Here is a 20835-nt window from a genome sequence, read left to right as displayed (position 1 = left end):
ACACCCTCTGCCAAGTCGGTGTGTGTATCTGAGAGAGAGAGAAACAGAAAAAGAGAGAGAGACGAGGACAGAGTGAGACATAGAGAGAGAGACATGGCAGACAGAGACAGAGTGTGTGTGTGTGTGTGTGTGTGTGTGCATGCTTCCGTGTGTCTGCGAGTGTGCATGTTTTTGTAATAAAGTTAGCACTTTGTTAACCTTCCATGTAATCCTGTCTACATCCGCCAAGAGAAATGTTTGGACTGTATTATAACCAGCGCTGTCAGGGCCACCTCTCTTTGTGGTGATACGGTACTTGGATTATTGTCAAGACTTCCTTGTATTCGGCCAGTTGACTCGCAGCCCTCTGAAGTGTTTGAGCAAGGACGACTGATGATGTGTGTGTTTGCGTGTCCGTGTGTCTGTAAGTGTGTTAGGGAGAGAGACCGACACAGCGCGTATGTGTACGGATGTGTGTATGGATGTGGGTATTCGTCTGTGTGTGCTTTTGTGTGTCATTCTTCATGTGAGCATGTGTAAAAGAGAGTGCGCATGTGTGTATGATTTTATATACATGTGAGCCTGCGGTGTGTGTGTGTGTGTGTGTGTGTTTGATGGATAAGTACACATTGCCGTTCCAGTCGACATGGGCATGGTCTGTATCATCTGACAGAGAGAAGGACCTCTGTCCCGAGCCTGAAGAGAAGTCTGTTTCGTGCCTCTCCTCTCACATAAACACATAATAACCCACTGCTGAGATGACTTATACTCCCCAAGCAGGAGGCGTGAGCGCTGAGGTCTCCTAGCACATTCCTGGGCCCCAACAATATCCTTCCCTCTCACTCACTCACTCACTCTCCTGTACCCCCAGTGCAACCCCGCGGCTCCACGTCTCCAGCGTTTAAAAAGACCCCTCTCCTCGGTGTTCGGGCCTGTTTATATAGGAGCGAGTGTGTGTTTTCTCTCCCTCTCCCGCTGTTTCAAGTGCGTTCAATAGGCAGATGGTCGCACTTCCTTTTAAGGATTGATCGCAATAGCCTATCGCATGAACAGAAATGTGTATAGGATGTGTGCTGGGTTGTATTGCAGTGCGGGCGTGAGGAGCGAGGCAAGGGGTCACGTCTGGAGTCCGCCTCACACGAAAAGGACATTGTTTCTCAGCAAAGGATTGGTATTTCATCGTTTGGATAGTGGGGATTGTTAGGAATGAGCTGTCACCGCGGTAAATTTAATGTACAAGCTATGTTTTTCCGTGTGCCACTCTGACATCCACCATAAAACTGGAGCTAATTTCCATGACAGTAAGTTAGCTTTTGTTTTAAGGAAGACATCAGGTATGCTTTGGGCCTAATCCAGGTTTAGATTTACTGTGAGAATGACGGAGAGGTTAGTTTAAGCATACAATGTGCAGTCATCCTCAAGTGGCCGCAGCCTTTTGGTTTGACATATTCCTGAGCCCTTCTTGTCCTGTCTCGTTCTCTCCCTATCTCTCACTCTCACATACACACGTACTACACGGCCATGTCTAAGTGCAGGCCTTGTGAGTTCCAGCCGCTTGTTACTGAGGCTGTCAAAAAAGCATGGAGACCCACCACAGAGGTCAGGATGTGTGTGAAATCCCATGAGCCTCCAGCAGCTGTCAGAAGCATAACAGCATCCTTTCCCCCTCTCCACCTCAAGGTTTTCCTCCTCACCCTTTTCTTGTCCCATGCAACAGCTGCGATACACCAAGGCTTATAACAATATACTGCTACAAGCTCAGATATATGAAAATACATTTCAGCTGTTAAGGTAACAAAGGAAAGAGGTCAACTTTTTGAGGTGAGGTAATCAGCATTGCCTTTTGTACAGCGCTTTATAAGAAGTTGCAGCAATGTCCCTCTACCTGCTCTAACAGTGACCTTTCCAAGTATCAGACTTCTGATCTGGTATCTTGCATAAGCTCTCACATACAGCTTTATTTCATTTCCTTGCATTGTTATTTTATCTCATTGAGCTCCAGTCAAACTCCACTCTGTTTATGGCTTCTGGTGCCAATGTAAGCAGGACTGAGACACTGTGCTGTAGTAATTGCAGCAAAAAGACACATCAATAAAAGCAGCTCTCCTGGCTGCCCATGGTCATAAAGGAGAATAAACAAGGTTAGGGCAGAATAATTATGCTCAGCAGCTTCCTGGTATTAAGGGACTGAAGGGACTTCTTCCACTGTACAGACTCAAGTTGCGGTTGGCTAGATCTCAAGGCAGGGAGGTTTGCAAAGGTTGCATTTATAATTTTTCAGATCCCAACTTGTTGACTGAAATAATGTCATCTCTGGATGCATGCATGCTCCAGATATTAAATGTAAACATTAAATGGCAGCCTACAGCACAATTTGGGCTCTTTGCAGGAACACTCATTTCCACTTTATGGGAAGTAGAAGTTCTACTGACATGGATGTGGCATCACTTGAGAACAGATGTGAAACTTTGACCATGGTATCCAAAAGTGTGAAAGTTTAATATTTTAGAATGTGAATTAGAGCAATGATCTCATTTACCAAACCAATGCACCTCTTCTCATGCCGTGACTTAGGAACCTTAAGCTTTTCCCCAATATTTATACATCAATAAATAAATCCATGGATCGGAGGTTGATCAAACAACCTGTAGCTGGGATTTTGCTGGGATCGGATCTGATTCCGATAACAGATATTGGATCGGTGCATCCATAATTTTATGCGTTCATGTGCATTTTAATTGGAACAACCGTGATTGACTCTCACTTTCTGTGGGATCAAGGGGATTAATAATTAGTAGGCATTCTAATTATTTAACTAAAATAGGAAAATTGTTTGCTTTGGACAGACAAGTGATACACAAAAATCTTGCTGCCTTCATTATCATTCAATTTGTGTGCAGCACTTGCCAACACAAATAATGTGGGTCTGAAGAATAAGTGAGGAGATAAGGAGTATGTCCATAAAAGAGCATTTCACACTCAGTTTCCCTCCATCTCCTTTCTTCAGTGTCAGCTTTCCATGAGCACAAAACGGATTCCTTTGATCTCGGTTGCTCTGATCATGTGTCTGGCCTAAATTTTGTCCACATGATTCCCATGCAGATAACCACTAATAGTGTGCAACCTTTCTGCAAATGAATCTGCAAAAATGAGCCTTCACTGGGTGGAATTGAAAATTGGAACAATTAATACAGGATTGTAGGCTGTGGACAGTGAATAGCGATTCCATTTAAAATACAGCAATATTATACAGGCACCCTCTTAAAAGTGTACTAGTTTTAATATACTAAAATGAAAACAAGTAAACGTTTTGCATCACTGGAGTCGTGGTGTTACAGCCTTTCAAAGTTTGAAATTTTGACCTTTAATAATAGCGTCCTCTTCAGGCCAATCAATTAAATTTTTATAAATGCCAGAACTCTGTACCAAAATGCATCATCCCTCCAAGGTTTGTCAAAATCAAACCATTGGTGTCTGAGATATCACATTTGAGTTAAAAAATCTGACCCCCATTAGGCCAATAAGTGTAATATGTAAGGATAGCTGGTTGTGTGTAGCAAGCAAGTATTGTGTCAGTCAGATTTGCAGTGTAGGAGTTAGGGCTTTTCAAACTGTTCCCCTGAAACACAGAAAGACAAGTGCGCTTGAACGTGTCCTTAGCTAACACTCAGCTGCTAAAGCATATAATAATTGCAAAATCTTTGACATTTACTTGTTAAGTAATGCAAACACGTCATATTAATGCCACATGCTGCATACCAAAACAGCTTGGAGACAGCTGTAGTAAGCAACCTGTCTGGAACACAAACATGATGCTAGGAGACATATTCGTTCTTGCTAGGCTGCTAACCTACAGAGTATCTGGCTTCACTGTATGCAGCTCATCATGAGGCCAAACAGGTGTGTTGGGATATACCTTGAGTAACTTGTCTGAAAGACATATATAGTTGTGAGATATAATATTAATTAGTTTTACTTGGCTGCTAGCTGATATGCCTGGCAGGAGTTAAAAGAAACATATCTGGTGTGAGGAGACAGCTTGATTAACTTATCTGGGAGACAGACATACCGTAGAGGTATAGGACTCGTTTCTGCTCAACTGTTAGCTATAGAGTTGTTTGGCATGGGTATTTCTTATTAACGTGTCTGGAAAAAAACGTGTAGGGGTAGGGGTAGATCTTGATTAACCTGTCTGGAATACAGACATGTTATGTGATATATTATTTGTATTTGCTAGACTGTTAGCATTAGCAATCTGTCTGGGAAACAAGGATGGTGTTAGGGGACATATTATTTGCTTTTGGTAGGCTGCTACTGATAGAGATGTCTGGCAGGAACTATATTTAATAACTCATTTTGGAGACATAAAATATATATTAGGAAGCAGCTTGATTAACTTATTCTGGCTGACAGGCTAATAGCCAACTACCTTTTTTGCCAACAGAGACAGCATTGAGGGCTTAAATACCGTTTGATCCATACGGCAGGCCAGTATCTCTGGATTCCAGAAATGATTATAGCTTACTTTCAGTCTAATCTGAGCGAAAGCCTTTGTGGATCTAGGTTATGTCCCCTTTGGTGTTGTGTTTGCAAATGTAAGATAAAACTTCTGGGTCAGAATTGGTCTACCCCAGGTGTCGCTTACCAAGACGGCCGGTCCGCTCAATAGGAGGAGATCGATAACTCCACAGCAGTCAGTACTGTGGCACTACTTGCCAGATCACATTTCTCCCTGAAACTAGCACAGCACCTTAATTTACCTCATTACAACCCGGGTTAGGCACGGCTACAGTGTAATTGTACATCTCTGTTTTGAGAGTGCTATCACTTATCATCTACCAGCACATCATCTAGCTACACTAAATGCTGGGGGACAGTGCAGGTTTGACTGAGAAGATCCAGTGGATTGTTTTACAAATAACACATTAGTGTTTTATAAGGGGACTGAATTGAAGGCATGGCTGCTTTGAAATACATTATCATGAATCACTTCATATACTAGATCAGTGACATGAGACTAAACAGTGGACTTCAAGACAAGCCAGCATGAGACGAAATAACAAGTTGACAATATTATTTTCTTTTCATAAATTTAGTGTCAAATGCACCACATCTCAAGATATACATAACGTGCCTTAAGATATATTTCAAATTTCATGTGAAGGTAGTTGAGGGTATTTCTTGATTGGATTTGAACAATATTCTCACACTGAACAGATCAGCCACACATGACAGGCCATGACAGGCAGACAGCACCAGCTCCCCTGCTGAGTGAAAGCACACCAGAATGTGTTTCAAGTCAAACGCTGCAAACCTGTGTGACTGAGAGGATTCAAGCAGTTGTTTATGGAAGGCTTGGTTGCCAATCAAGATCAAGTTCAGTCGTGGTGTGTTATCTGAAGCTAAACTGAAACGACCTGTAAAAATGGATGACCAGTCAATCAAAATAAAATATTGACAATGATTGACATTGATCTTGATTAAACATCCTCGGCTGCTTACCTATGTGAATATGGGAAAATTTGAATTTGTAGAATAGGGCACCTTTAAATGAAGATGGAATTTTGTGATATAATATACTTTTCATACTGCCAGTTAACCATCTTTAGACAGTACTTGTCAGCAAGTACTTTTTAATAATGGCCCATCTGTGCTGTATCTTCCTGTATTCTCTACATTTTCTGAAAACCATACCCTGGTATCATTGCTCCACTAGATTAGCTGATGAAAATAGAACCCGAAATGGTCCTGTATTAGTCACCCAACCATTCAGATGGATCCTTGGATCTCTTGGCAGCTTGGATTGCTGTGTCTTACCCTGCTGTGACAAATGCCTCAAAATGTCAGGGAACAGATCGTGTCGGGACACAGGGAAACAAGTATCGATCTCTCGGTGTCCCTGAAACTATCACACCTATGTGCCTGGGAGTTAAGGTATAAGGTTTAAGGTGGCTCTAAAGAGAGAGAGAGACACTGTAAAGGCTTCACTGTAATAGCAACTGGTTGTCAAAGGTCTAGCTTGCCCACCCATGGTGGTAAAGGATGTTGTCATCCACCTCATGCTGTTTTTATCTGCAAAGGCTTGACGAATTCAATTTTAGAGGACAGTAAACAATACAGAAACCTCTCTTCCTCTATTGTGCAGCCAATTTGAGTTCCCAAGGGACTGCTGATGTAAATGAGTGTGAGATAACCACTGCAATATAAGGCATCAGCGAGGCTTATTTGTACTTTGTGTCACTGAGTTTGCCTCTAAACAAGTCAATGTTGTGCATGAATGCATGAATACACGCATACAGTACATACTTATTTACGCGAGTCTCCGAGAGAGGGGAAGGCAAGGAGGGTTTTGGTACAGGTAGTCTGGCATTTGGCTTTTTCCCATAGGACCCAGCCTCAGCCTTAAATCTTCCCCGTCCTGCAAGCCTCCCATGGCGGTATTCCCCAGGCAGAACACTCAACACTCCACTGTGCTCTTGTTTTTTTTGTTTTTTTTTTCATTCTTTTTTTTTATACCTTCCTCTGTGTTTATGGCGAGTCAAGGTAGCAGAGAAAAGGCTGATTTCCCTACTGTTTGAGCCCTTATCTTCACATAGACACATTTCGCCCTCTCATAACATTTGCCAATTTAATGACGTTTACCACTCATTAGTAACACATTATCATCTCACACGCTCAGTGGAATTTGCTTTGTGAAGATTTAAAAGTAGACCTTGTTTTCCGAGGAGGCTTTTAAGTTTGTTGTTTATCATGAACAGTTGTTGTTCAGTTTGTTCTGCTAGACATTGTTGTTTTAGTCTTATTTTGTTGGCGCTTTTAATTTGTTTTTGTATTCACCTACTTCTGGGATTGTTTCTTCACATATATTGTATTTTTGTATTAGCAAATGGGAACTTCTTTAAGATTCCCTGGATTTTGTTCAATATGGCAGGTGTGTGTGTGTGTGTGTGTGCGCGCGTGCGTGTCTATGCAGATGAGTGCGCACTGTAAACAGTATAAGTGTGATTTTGTGTGCATACTGTGCATGTAAGTGCGCTCGTGTGTGTGTGTGCGGCATGGTAGGGGGCCTCCTGATAATAGTAGTAGCGGTGTCTCTCTGTGTCACCGACGGCTATGAGTTGCTGTGGGCCACTGGGGTTCTTTAGCAGCTCTGTGGGAGGTCTGAGATTCTGTCAAGGCACAGGTGCAGCAGTCGGCTTCAAAGACCTTTCCCTTCTTCTTACGTGTGTGCACTTGTGGTTGTATATTTGGGACTGCCACTGTGTGTTTGTTTTTGTGTGTGCGTGTGTTTGTGCTTGTGCTTGCATGTGTGTATGTGTCAGTGTATTTGTGTGTGTATTCGTGCGTATAAATGCTTACGTGTGTGAATGGCTGCAGAAGTTGGGGGGGGGGGGGGGGGGGGGGGCAGATGTTCTCACTTGTTCCCTCTGGTGCCAGGTCAGTGTTGGTTCCCCTCACAGAGCCTGACTCTGCATTGACGATGCATTTTAAACTCAAGTTTAAAATGCATCGTTGCCATAAAAGTCAGCAGAAGAATTCAGGCAAGTTCATGAGTTTCACAACAAAAAGGAAGCACTGTGTGCTTTCTACTGGGACTCACAATTGATCTACAGTGAATCTGGATTGCAATATTGACTGCTGCAGTTCCCAAATCACAGAAAGCTGCAATTTTTCATCGTAGGGAAAGGTGTTCCTTAACAGGGTGTTCTGGTGCTGGAATGAATCCCTGGCTTACACATTACAGAAAATACTTCATGCTATGGTTATACCTATGTCCACATAATTCATATCAAACTATTCTACAAAAAAGTATGATTTTTTTTGTCAATTTGATGCAGTGCTGCTTTCTACAAAATACCTGGTTATAGAGTATCTATCTATTAGTTTAATAATTACATTGGCAAAATCATGGATGGTGGGACACCCATGATGTTACTGTACAATTACACCTTTTTGTGACAGAAAACTTTCCAAACTCCTCGCTTTATAGCTATATTTGTTGTCAATGAGCATCTCTTTCTTGCTTGCCACACACACACACACACACTGACATATTCACACATACACACACACACACACACGCATATCAGAATGCAAAACACCACAGCAATTATGAATGATTGCACTGCAGAACTGAATTGGCTGGAACATGCTGTTATACCGAATGCCAGTTCCTCAACTTATTATCCAATTATCAAGAATTGCTTTGACAAAAACAGCATAATCTTTTATTGATTGTTTGCATTTGCATTTTGAAATGGTTCCCATTCAACCAACAAGCATCTCTCCAGGCTCTCCTGTATCACTCTGATACTAGCTCTTGTAGTGCTTTTCGTTTCACCATCAGGTTTTGTCTCTCCATAGTTTTCTCTGCAAAGGATCTGCCCTCAACCTTTTCCCTTCCACCGTTCCCCTGCAACAACATTCAAATCCAATAACTAATTAACCAGCACCATAAATTACCATCATCCAAGTGAAACCAGAAACTTCTGTTTTCAGACAGCGAGACAGGCCAGAATCACAGCCAAGGACTATGAGTACTTCCTCCATTTTTCCCTCCCTCGTCCTCCATTCACCCTGCTTTCTGCAAGCCCATACTCAGAGAGAGCAGGGTGAGCCAGAAGAACCACTGAGTGTGTGTGTGTGTATGTGTGTGTGTGTGTGTGAGAGAGAGAGAGTGAGAGAGTGAGAGAGAGAGAGAGAGAGAGAGAGAGAGATGAGTGTGTGTGTGTGTGTATGTGCGTGTGTGTCTGTATATTGATGTGTACATAATGTGAGTGTAGAGAGCCTAGCTGTAGCGTCTTCATTGACGTCTTCATTGTCACTTGGATTCAGTCCTTGGCATGATGTTCAGAGGCAGCTAGCTGTCTATATGTTCTCTCTGCCCAAATCATACTTATATTCAATTCATCCTCACATTTGATGATTAGTTAAACAAGAGAGAGAGTTTGGGCAGTATTACTAGAAATCTGTGATTTTTTTTCCCTTTTTGTCTATTTGGTAGAGAATATCTATGTGTCCGCCTGTGTGTCTGTCTGTCAGTCTCTCTCATTCTCTTACAATTACTCTAGTGATACTAAAGCTGAATTTTGATAAAGATCACCAGCATGCTAACTCCCCATGCCACACCTGATACGACAGGAGAAGACAGCCCCTGTGCAAGGCCTTATGTTGTTTACAACATCACTGTAATTGCTTGTGTAAAGGTGCAATCCCAGCATAATCATCTTAAGCAACCATGTAGGAAGATATATTGCCTGTATACAATTTGCTTGCAATGCGTTTACCCTCAAAGTTACAGTATGCAGATTGTTTACAAATTGAATTACAAGTGAAAGTTTAACAAGAATTAAGGAAATTAAACCCAAACACCTTTCTTCAGCTGCCCTTTCACATCAGACATGCAATTGGGTAAAATAGACTGCTAGCCTCACCTAGTGGATGTGTAGTGAAATAGGAATTTCAACCGCTGACGTGTCCTGTCACTGTTTCATTCTCTACTTGTCTCTGTTCCTCACTCTGTCCCTCTCTTTCTTTCTCCTTCTCCTCCTTGTCATTTCTCTCTTCCCTTCATCTCTCCCTCTTTTCCTGCCTGTGCTTCTCTGTCTCTTTCTCCTCTGTCTCTCCCTCCAGAATATGCCAGGACGTAACAATGAGCTCCAACAGCACAGAACCTGGCCTCATCCTGACTGCCATCACCTCACCACCAGGGACAGGAGCCTACCCACAATCCAATGCTTTCCACCATGGAGGGGCCGGAGGAGACCCCTGGTCGGTTGTTTATCCGACTACCCTGGATGATAATTCGTCCTCCACCAGCAGACTCTTCAACTTCACCTCAGAACCCCCAAATGGGACACAGACAGACAGCGGGGCCTACTTGGGGGGCCACCCTGTGTGGCAGGTTGTCCTCATTGTCTTGCTGACAGGCTTGCTGTCTCTGATCACTATCATTGGCAACATCCTGGTTGTGGTATCCTTCAAGGTCAACCGCCAGCTAAAGACGGTCAACAACTACTTCCTGCTTAGCTTGGCTGTGGCTGACCTCATCATAGGGGTCATCTCCATGAACCTTTACACAGCTTACCTTGTGATGGGCCACTGGGCTATGGGCAACTGGGCCTGCGACCTGTGGCTGGCCATAGACTATGTGGCCAGCAATGCATCAGTTATGAACCTGCTGGTCATAAGCTTTGACCGCTACTTTTCTATCACCAGGCCTCTGACCTACCGGGCCAAACGGACCACAAAACGGGCTGGGCTGATGATTGGCCTAGCCTGGTTTGTTTCGCTGGTTCTCTGGGCACCAGCCATCCTGCTGTGGCAGTATATTGAGGGCAAAAGGACAGTACGTCCAAATGAATGCTACATCCAGTTCCTCTCAGAGCCCACTATAACCTTCTGCACGGCCATGGCTGCCTTCTACCTGCCTGTAACTATCATGAGTGTTCTCTACTGGCGGATTTACAAGGAGACCCAGAACCGCTCGAGGGAATTAGCTGGGTTGCAGGGCTCAGGGAGTCGAGGTGGGATAGGAGGAGGAGGTGGAAGTGGTGGGGGTGAGAGAGCTCGTTTTGTGCACCAGACAGGGAGCTCCAGAAGCTGCAGCAGCTACGAACTGACCAGGTCATCCAAGAGAAAGAGCTCATGTCGGGGGCTGATTGGCCGCTTCCATTGCTGGCCAGGGGTTCGGTCCTGGAGGCCTGGTAGCACCCGAGCAGGAGAGGGTGACCCCGACCAGAGCAGCAGCGACAGCTGGAACAATAATGATGCCGGGGTCTCAGCGGACCACTCTGGGTCGTCAGAGGATGAGGATTGCGGGGGCAGAGACATAATTCCCCAGAGCCACGCTATCTTCTCCATTGTCCTCAACCTACCCGGTATAAAGGCTGCCGTCAACTCCCAGCTCACCTCATGTGAGGACCTGGATGTAGCCTCAGAGGAGGACCCCCTGAGGGGGGAGGAGGACGGTCGAGACAGCCTCTCAACAGTCACCACCAACACCACAGCTGCCACCACCCCAGATGGAGCCAACAATACAACAGACAACAATAGTTACCACCAACGCTTCTGCTCACGCAAGGTCCAGTCTATGCCTACCATCCAGGCTGCCTCCAAAACGGACTCTTTGGCTGATCCTCCAACAACCACTACCACCAACACCACTACCACCAGCACTGCCACCAAATCCCCCTCTGTCCCCATATCCTTTAAAGAGGCAGCTCTGGCCAAGCGTTTTGCGGCCCGAGCTCGGACTCAGATCACCAAGCGAAAGCGCATGTCCCTGGTGAAGGAGAAGAAGGCAGCTCAGACACTCAGTGCCATCCTCTTTGCTTTCATTATCACATGGACACCTTACAACATCATGGTGCTGATCAATGCCTTCTGTAACGGTTGCATCCCGGAGACCCTGTGGGCAGTGGGCTACTGGCTGTGCTATGTCAACAGCACAGTCAACCCCATGTGCTACGCCCTGTGCAACAAGACTTTCCGCACAACCTTCAAGATGATACTGCTCTGCCGCTGGGACAAGAAGAAGAGGAGGAAGCAGCAGTTCCAGCAGAGGCAGTCAGTGGTCTTCCACAGGAGGATTCCCAGGGAGTCCACATAAGGGACTTTGAGTGGTTGATGATGGGCAAGTGACAGGTTTCAGGAAAAGTAAAAGGAAGACGCAACCTATGGTTGTTTCTGTGGAGTTTCACTGCTCAGAGATGCTCAATGTGTTTCTCTGCTGTGATTCTGACACAGCAGTGTGTACAGCAAACACCTAGTGGTCTCGAGGTGTGTGTTTGTGTGCATGCGCGTGTGTGTGTGTGCGTGCAGGGGTGTGCGTATGTGTGTGGTGTTCTTTAAGGTGAGCTCCACAGATGAAAGCTTTCCCTCTGTCCTTGAGGATCTCTTATCATTTCACACAAGTGCAGCTGAGAGAACTGACTGAGTGGAAAATAATAGAAAAGGGCTTTAAAATGCATTGCAGGAGAATTATTGAAGTGCAATTGACACCGGGGGGAAATGATACCTTTGTTATGGGATTGGGGATTCACATTTCTTATCATTTTTTCTCTCTGTAGGTAGTTCGATCTGTAAAGTGCAGAGTGGTTTTGGGTTTCAAACAAAACTATGTATCTGTAATATGTCACTGAAAGCCAAGACCAAAACTATTTTGTGTCTACAGGCTACTACATTGTACTGAATTGCTGATCTGATTTGACTTGCCATCCTGGCTGGCTTATGTTTTTATCAAAACTCTTCTGTACATTGCCTTTCTACTTGGATATAGCTTTCCTGTGTCTGATGAAATATTGAAAGTTCTAAAACTGTGTCCTTACTTTCTGTCAACAGAAATTTGTTATTTTTGTGATATTAATCTTTGGGTCTCTAGATATTCCTCAGATTTTGAGCCAGTCTGAAAATGATTCTTCTGATGAATTGAGTTGTGAATATTCTGTGTGGCACCACAGTCAGTGAGCTGCTGTTGTGTTCAATGTGATCGTTGTGGTTTACATGGTGGAGACAATAATAAGTACATCAAGTAGCTTGGTTGTGTTTTATGTACTTGAGGTTTTTATGTTAAGAGTAATGATTATACAATGATGATAATGATGATATACTGTTTGTGTACATTTGGATATTTCTGACTTGATACACAATGATTGATTGTACACACAAAGATGTCCATTTATGAAGATGTGTGTTTTGATTATACACTACCTTTTAAATTTGTACAAAAACATTCATCTGAGCAACTGTTGAAAAAGGGCCGTCCGTCTTTGATTTAGTAGAGCAATGGCAGCCTCTAGTGGCTTGTGAAAGCCCTACTATGCATTTGCCTGCAGGTTATATCACTGTCAGTGCAGCTCCCATAGTGCTGCAGTATCAAAATCCCACCCTTCCAATTTCAAGACCACACACAACAGTGAAAGAATTTTATACATACATAGGTTTGTGGCAATTATTCATATTCTAGCCCTGTTTGGTTCCATGATTTGGCCAAAAGCTGATCATTTTAATTTAGATAAAGTGCATTTGGCATGCAGAACAGGATGGCCACACTCTTGACCAGTTTGCATGTAGAATATTTTAAGTTCTTATCAAAATCTGACAAAGCTTTTTTGTCTTATATGATTTTGGGTCATTACTTTCTCCTTTATAATTATTACTGAGACTTATTTGCCAAGAACTGACTGATAGCTGTCATGGTATACACCAGGTTTGTCTATTCAAAAACACCACATACCTACAAAACACAGCATAAAGATGCCAACTGAAGGAACAATTCATTCTGATTGTATTTGTAATACTTATTATCATAGGAATAAATTATTCTTACCTAAACCAGATGATTTCTACTTTTTTCCAGCACCCAAATTTTCACATATATGAGTATTGTTCAAACGGATATTGAAGGCAAACAATACACTGTAGTAACTAGCATATTGAAGAATGAGTTGAAGGATTTACTGCAGGTTGGATACAATATAGAATGGCAAGAGAGATAATGTTCATTGAAAATTAAAAAATATCCCATGCCTGTGCACCAGTGGATGTTTTTTCTGCTTTCAACACAATGTGCTCTAGTGTTATAATACATTCTTCGTCAAAATATGAGGTTTTTGGTTTTAATATCGGGAATGTAAACTACCTAAAAAGATGAACACATACAGTAGAAAATTGTGTTTTGTTTTTGTTTTGTTTTTTTTACATTTCAAGTATGCCAATCATACTCATATTTTAAGTCAATAAACAAACAAAAAACCTTTTTATTGACAAAAAATGGTCTGTTTTTTGTGTTACTAGTCATGACTGTGTTAGTTAAAAGGAAACAATGTATTTGTTTTCAATGAAGAACATACATTTGGAGCATAGATCTCCTTTGTCAGTGTACAGCATGATGTCCACTATAACCTGTTTCACATATAGGCTTTTGTATACATTTTGAATATATCTCCCCATGTTTGATTACATTGTGCAAATAAACTCAAACTGTTTTATCTGGTTAGTAATGTGTAGCACTTCACCTTAAGTTATCTGATGTTAGCATTTCAAGTGTCAATTCCACTGTGAGTCAAGTTATTATTTGTTCAGTATCAGCTATAGACAAGTAAAGGGCTATTCTGTTATGTAATTTTGTTTCACAGTCACAGTATAATACTCAAGCTTCTATGTGCTCAATAACATGATGAAGTTAGTGAGAGGAGCCTCAGACAGTGCTGCTGAGTGAGGGCAGGGAGACCGGACATGTGATGGGGAAAAGACCAGTTTCATGTGACCCATGGCTGAGGAGCGTCTCATAGGGGAAGACAGACACTCATTTGTGTTGTTTTCTTCAGTCAATACTGAACTGAGGAGGAACCACTGAGGAGAAGCCACCACTCAGGCAAGTTCACTGTACTTATCCTTTGAGTTATAAGTTTACTTTTTACTGTTTAAAAAGGTGTTTTTTCACCATTTGCACTAGTTGATTATGATATATTGTTTCCTTTCATTTCACTACAATGGTATGTCATTTTTTGTTTGGGATTGTGCTTCAAAGTGATTGTATAATGTTTTACCAAGAGAGGAATAAAACCATACTGTAAGCTGAAGTGCTCCATGTTACAGAAGAGCCTTTTTCCAAGCTTTAATGTACCTGTAAGCTTGTAATCTCTGGTAAATGTTTTTCGTTTACTTAGGATCCTCATTTCAAGGATTTAATTCAATATTTATTGGTATTATTACTTTTAAGCCACTCACGTTTTTTAACTCAGATCCCTCTATTTTCTTAGGAAGGGGATGGTAATCTTTATAAATAGATGGCTCTGCCTCGACTGTACCACACCCTTTGGCATTAATCATCAGTCATCAGGCATGCCTTGATGCAGGCACAAACACACAAACACTGCGCATGCGTGCAAACACATACACACACAATTACACCGACAAATATTCAAGAGCAGATCAAAGAGATGTTTAGAAACAAAATGTCTTTTGCGATACTATGTCATTTGGCTTCTTAAACTATGGACCCAAAATGTGTCTCCGGCCTGGTTTTTATCTCTCTACAGCAAAGATGACATGCTGTAATATCTCTGAAATCTAAAGTGACACTATATTTCTCATTTGGATCTCAGACTGATACATTTGAATAGCATTTGCTACACCCTTAAATTCATGCCTACACTGTGCTCAATAATAGTAACATTAGTTTCACTGTGGTTCTCTTGCTGTCTCCAGTTAACCGTGTCAATCTGGCTTTCACTAAATCAATCCAGACTTCCAGGCCCGGGAAATCAAAAACGTTAGTAATAGATACACTAAGAAGAGGGGAGAAGAGGGGATTACTTGGGGCACTGCATGTTTAAGTTTGCTGGGGGAACAAAATCATAGTAATAGAGAAACAGAAACAGAAACATTACTGCTTTCACTTTGTATGACTGTGTGAGTCATAAAATGATTTGATTGCATTTCTGAAAAAGCATCAAAATAACAGAAAACACATCTTAAGACGATACACAAAAAAATACCCGCTGCGTGGCAATAACTTTAAAATACCATTAATCAGATTGCTTATGTCTTCCACTTTAGGTTCCACTTGACTCCACTGAGAACAGAATGCCTCTTTTCTGCCCTTATCTAGCAAAGCTTTAATATACAATTAATCAATGTCATCTAAACTTGTTCTTTTCTCTCTCTTCCATTCAGCCGGTCTAGGTTATCTCCCCTCTGGGTGAGAAACACGCCATAGCCGTCAGGATGCAGACTATTAAGACAGTGGAGACCCAGGTGCCCTTTCTGAAAGAGAGCTTCTTCACTACCACTTTCAAAGACAGGAGGAAAAGTAGTGTGTCCAACCTCCTCCGTAGACAACAGCACTCAGTCCTTTTTCAACAACAACAACAACAACAGTATATTTTAGAGAAACAACATCATCCCCAGCCTCCACTTCCCCCTTCTGTTGAGAAGGGACAAAGGCCACAGACTCCGGAGCATCCTCCCCTGGCTCGCTCGACCAGCAGCCCGTTATGCAAGACAGCAGAGCGCACAGCGGCAGATGGGGGGAGAAAGGAGGGGCAACGAGAGAGAAAGGATGAGAGAGTGAGAGAGGCTGAGCAGGGGAGGGAGGGAGTAGTGAGTGGTAGTGAGCCCGTGGCTGCCAGTGCCAGTCTCCTCCTCTCGTCAGCAGCATCAGCAGCATCAGCGGAGGCAACATCATCCTCACAGCTGCCTTTAACAGTGGTGAGTAGACAGCAGGGATTAGGCGGCTCTGAAAGGGCTCCGACCAGCAGAGCAGCAGCAGCAGCAGCAGCCCAGCAGGAAGCCCAGTGCGCCCAGCCTCGACCCCAGCAGTATGGCCTGATAGCTAAGGGCGTCCGCCTGCTCAGGAATATGGGGAACCAGGAAGCAAAGCAGAAGAAGGGAGGAGGAAGTAGTGGTGGGGCAGGAGGCGGAGGAGCGGGGGATGTCCCCTGCCCCGACAGGGATGCTGATGACAGGGAAGTGGACAAAAAAACTAAGAAGTCCCAGAATAAGACGAGCAAAGGAGGAGGGGATAATGGCGCTAGGAAGAAATCAAAATCAGAGTCTAAGGGTTCTGTGTTTTCCACCATGAGGATCAGGAAGAGTCTGTCCAGGTCGAGAGGGTTTTCCAAGGAGGACTTGGATGGTGGGACAACAGCAGGGCTCCAGTCCAATGCGGAGGCTAGCCTGTCAGCTGATGAGATGGGTGTGATATCAGATGGCGAGGGGAATCAAGGCTGTTTGACCGGAGACAGTCGGCAATCCACAGTGGATGAGGATGGCAGGAAGACAAGCTCAGGGTCAGACGCTGACCTCTACAGTTTCCACTCAGCAGCGGATGAAAATGAGGACCTGCTGTCTGACATCCAGCAAGCCATCAGGAAGCAACATGGAGCCAGCGACGGGGTCCTGGAGAGCCCTTTATATGAGGGGAATAAAAATAAAGCCCCTGAGACTACTAACCAAAAGGAACTAACACCTAACCAGCTACTAAACCTGGGTAAGGAAAGTGTTGAGAGTAGGAAATCAGAAAATGAAAGACATGGCATACCCATATCAAGAAATTCATCTGAGCCGGGGTCCCTGAGTGAGAGTGGTCCTTCATCTTCGGCCCCAGACACGGAGAGAAGCAGCGGTAGCCTCTTTCCAAAGACCAACAGCACATACAGCTTCCCCGACACGACTGCCACCACCACCTCCTCCTATGAGAGTGCCGACGAGCCCCAAGATGAGCTGGAGAGCCCGGTTCTGCCCTCACATGGGAGCAAAAGCATGTGTGTGCCATGTGTCCGCTTAGACCCCGTGGTGGTGGGGCCGATGCGGTCGCTCAAGAGTGTGAGCAGCATGGACCTGTCCATCGAGAGGGAGGGGGAAGAGGAAAATGGGAGGCGGGACTTCCTCTCCCTGAGCAGGAGGAAAAGTAGTTTTTCCATCAGCCAGCTGACGTCAGACAGTTCCCATGTGTCTTTTCCTAGACGGACGTCCACCACTGTCAAGCTCTACCCTCCTGTACACCCCTCATACGTTAAGACCACCACCAGGCAGCTCACCTCGCCTATTGGCTCCCCCATTACCAGCCCCAACGTCCCCAGGAAAACAGATGTCACTGCTTTTTCAAGGTGCGTTGGAGGCTCCGGTGAGGCCCAGGGATGGTGGAGCCGCAGGCAGAGGTCCTGCTCCATCGCCGGGCCCCTCAGTGTCTCTGCAGACTGGTCCAAAGAGCTGGACGAGCTGAGAGCCAGGCAGGACGGCGGGGCGAGGTTCCAGGAGCAGGGGGCATCAGAGAAAGGACACACAGGCGGGGCTTACTGGACACTGGGCTCCAGAAGAGCACATTCTGGCCGCCAGAGCTCCACCGCCACAGTATCCTATCTGGATGTCTTCTCTGGTGAGTAGCGGACACAAGAGCTCATTTAATTATTGCGGGTGCAAGTAAGTTATATACTGTAAAGTATAGCATATCATACACTACCAGTCAAACGTTTGGACACACCTGATTGAATATACTATGTTTTTCATTATCTTAAAGCCATTTTGATCTAAAGGCTTATGCTTAAATGCTTGAAATTTGTTTTTTTTAGACAAATATAAATAGTGAAGTTGATGCCTATGTATGAATTTCTTTCCAAAGCCGTTGCCTTTCCATCAAGGCAAAGGGAGGCTACTAATCTAAAATATAAGATAGGTTTGATCTGTTTAACACTGTTTTGGTCACTGCATAATTCCATTTGTGTTATTTCATAGTTTTGATGTCTTTACTATTATTCTTAAGTCTGAAAAATAGTAAAAATAAAGAAAAATGTGGTGTGTCCAAACTTTTGACTGGTAGTATATATCAACTTTGTTTGACATCAATTCAGATTTAGATCAGTCTGAAAAGAATCTGAATTGATTCCATTGCTGTTGGATAACAAATTGATTTAATTTTTTTTTTTCAGCTGTCACCCACTGGAGAATAATTATAGATGTGTGTGCACATTTCAATAATTGAATCATAGTTCCAATTTGCTCTCAGACTCAAACATTTAATTGTCCCCTCTGCCCTCTGATGAGCGGGTATTTTCTTACTCAGAAAAAAAAAACACCCCTGCCTTGGTATAATCCTGCCATGAAAATATTTTGGTTAGGTCATCATTTAGTCCTATTATGGCTGGGAATCCCCAGTGGACTGGATGTGAATTTTACTTGTTTGGCTTCAAGCCCTGTCTCCATTAGAGATTAGGTTATTATGCAATGGTCATGTGAAATGATAATTGTAATTGCATTATGATTAAATTCTGACGTATTAATTATCACGGTCATAAGAGCAGGGATACAAAAGTTACTGTATGATATCACATAAAAAAAGAGACAATAGCACATGAAAAACAAGATGAAGCAGTAGAGGTTATTTATTGAGAAGTATCTTCAGAACAAACGCCTCTTTTTAACAAAACAATGTCACTCTGTCCTCTTGTCTGTTGTGTTGAGTGTCAGGAGCTCAGCTGCTCTCCATTGTCTGCGCCTCTGCTCATAAATCAGAGCGCCGAGTGACAACATTACCACCCACGGCAAAGCCATCTTCTGCCCCACTGGCCTACACACACACACACACACACACACACAGTACACATTCACGGATGCTAAACCTAAGTGACAGTTTATCTGCATGACAAAAATAAATGGTGATATGAGATCCATTCACATTTCGTCAGGTGAATTAGCCACAGCCAGAGGTGCCTTGAATCCCCAATCTCCATTAACATTTGACCTAAATACTATTTTGTAATCACACCATAGGTTTTCATGTTGCCCCGTTTCACCCAGACTGACCCTGGTCGTTTCAGCACTGCATGTGACATTGATCAGTTCAGTGGAAAGACAGGAACGAAGGACGAGAAAACTGATTTAACTGTAACACAACCGAGGACTGTTTCCCAGACAGTGATTAATAAGACCAATCCTGGATTAAAATGGGTTTTTTTTCCAATGGGAAATTTATGTAGAAGTGAACTGAGTTGACTTTTTTATTGTGGTTCTACTAGGATTAGTTGTTCTGTGTCTGGAAGACGGCACCTCGACAAGTTCTTTTTTTGATCTGGTCGATTTACGTCACAGCCCTCCATGATGGGACAAAATAAATGTTCTTGTCATGGAGAGCTAGGAACTAAGTATGTTTTACAGCATCTGTTTTTTTGTTTTGTGTTGTTTTTTGACATCAGTCTTTTGTTTGTCAAACCCCTCTCCAAAGTGCTCAAATCGATCTCCACAGGGCCATTAACCACAGGGCTTTGTTCATTCATCTGGTGCTGTCCTGTCCTCTAAATAACATGTTTTCGACATTCAAGCCCATCTAACAACATTATCAGCTGACTGCTCAGTGTGCCAGGCTCACACCTAATGAAGTGAAAGAGAGATGTTTTCTCTCAGGTTCCACATGTTCTGTTCATGTCTCTGCTGCTGTCACATTGTCAATATTTTCTCCAAGACCCAGACCTTTTCTAGGATTTAGAGATCATCACTGATCAGCCATTTGTGCTTTTTTTCTGTGACATCCAAAGTACACCTTTCTAATGATATCATGTTCATCAGTAAGATTATTAAAACATCAAGAATATAACAGATTATTATTAAATGCACTGGGTGTTGACTGGGATCCTGAATATCAGTTAGCATCTGTTTATTCTCTGTAGCATCTAGTGTAGCTTCGCAATTAACACCATCTCTGTACTTACCCACGTAAACGGTGTGAAGGGAGTTTGCACTTGTAGGTGTTTAATTAGCACATCTGAATCTGAGACATCTCTCTCCAACTCTCTGATCAGATTAACTTTAAGTGCTTTCTTTGATTAACACAGCCTCACCATGTTAGTTAGTAATATCTAAGCACAATTAATGAAATATAAAACAACCATTAATCTGACTCCAAAATCTGTATGCAAATTAGTTTCCTCCCTCTCTAGCCTGGAGCAGAGACAACCAAACTTTGACAAAACACATCTGCCTGCCTCTCCTTGTCAGCTGATGTCTTCATTATTGCCCTTCCACATGTGTTTTTATCCATGTTTTTCTTATCAGTTACTCTCCCTTATAAAAAGAATGTATAATGTCATGTCAAAATTTCATCTCTCTCTCACTCTTTCTCTCTCTCTCTTGTCTTTTGTTCAGGTCATACTCTGCTGGAGAGGTTGTGTGTGCACCATGGAGAGCGGTCTACGGAAGAGGAGGCCAGGGAGTTATGTCGCCGAATGTTGGCCATGGGTCTCCTGCAGCCCTTCAGCGACAGCCCCGAAGAGCTCCATGGGGACAGCGCTGTCACACCAACCACACCCGTCTTTAATGTAAGACCTTTCTCTTCACTGACTGGCAAAACTGATGGCA

At 43.3% G+C, this 20835-nt stretch overlaps 2 protein-coding genes across 2 annotated transcripts in view; both read left to right on the top strand.

The window, feature by feature from the left end:
- chrm3a (cholinergic receptor, muscarinic 3a) overlaps positions 1 to 11603 on the top strand; it is a 70144-nt gene extending 58541 nt beyond the window's left edge. The window contains exon 3 of the mRNA XM_071909996.2: positions 9613 to 11603. Within this exon, the coding sequence (XP_071766097.1) occupies positions 9632 to 11590 (1959 nt within the window). The 5' untranslated portion in view covers positions 9613 to 9631 and the 3' untranslated portion in view covers positions 11591 to 11603. The remainder of the gene's footprint in view (positions 1 to 9612) is intronic.
- A 4108-nt stretch (positions 11604 to 15711) lies between these two features.
- fmn2a (formin 2a) overlaps positions 15712 to 20835 on the top strand; it is a 43362-nt gene continuing 38238 nt past the window's right edge. Inside the window, exons 1-2 of the mRNA XM_071909997.2 lie at positions 15712 to 17863; positions 20623 to 20795. Of these exons, the coding sequence (XP_071766098.2) occupies positions 15712 to 17863; positions 20623 to 20795 (2325 nt within the window). The remainder of the gene's footprint in view (positions 17864 to 20622; positions 20796 to 20835) is intronic.

This window comes from Centroberyx gerrardi, chromosome 15, assembly GCF_048128805.1.
Source record: "Centroberyx gerrardi isolate f3 chromosome 15, fCenGer3.hap1.cur.20231027, whole genome shotgun sequence".
Taxonomy (NCBI): domain Eukaryota; kingdom Metazoa; phylum Chordata; class Actinopteri; order Beryciformes; family Berycidae; genus Centroberyx; species Centroberyx gerrardi.
This window is presented reverse-complemented; position numbering and strand designations above follow the sequence as displayed.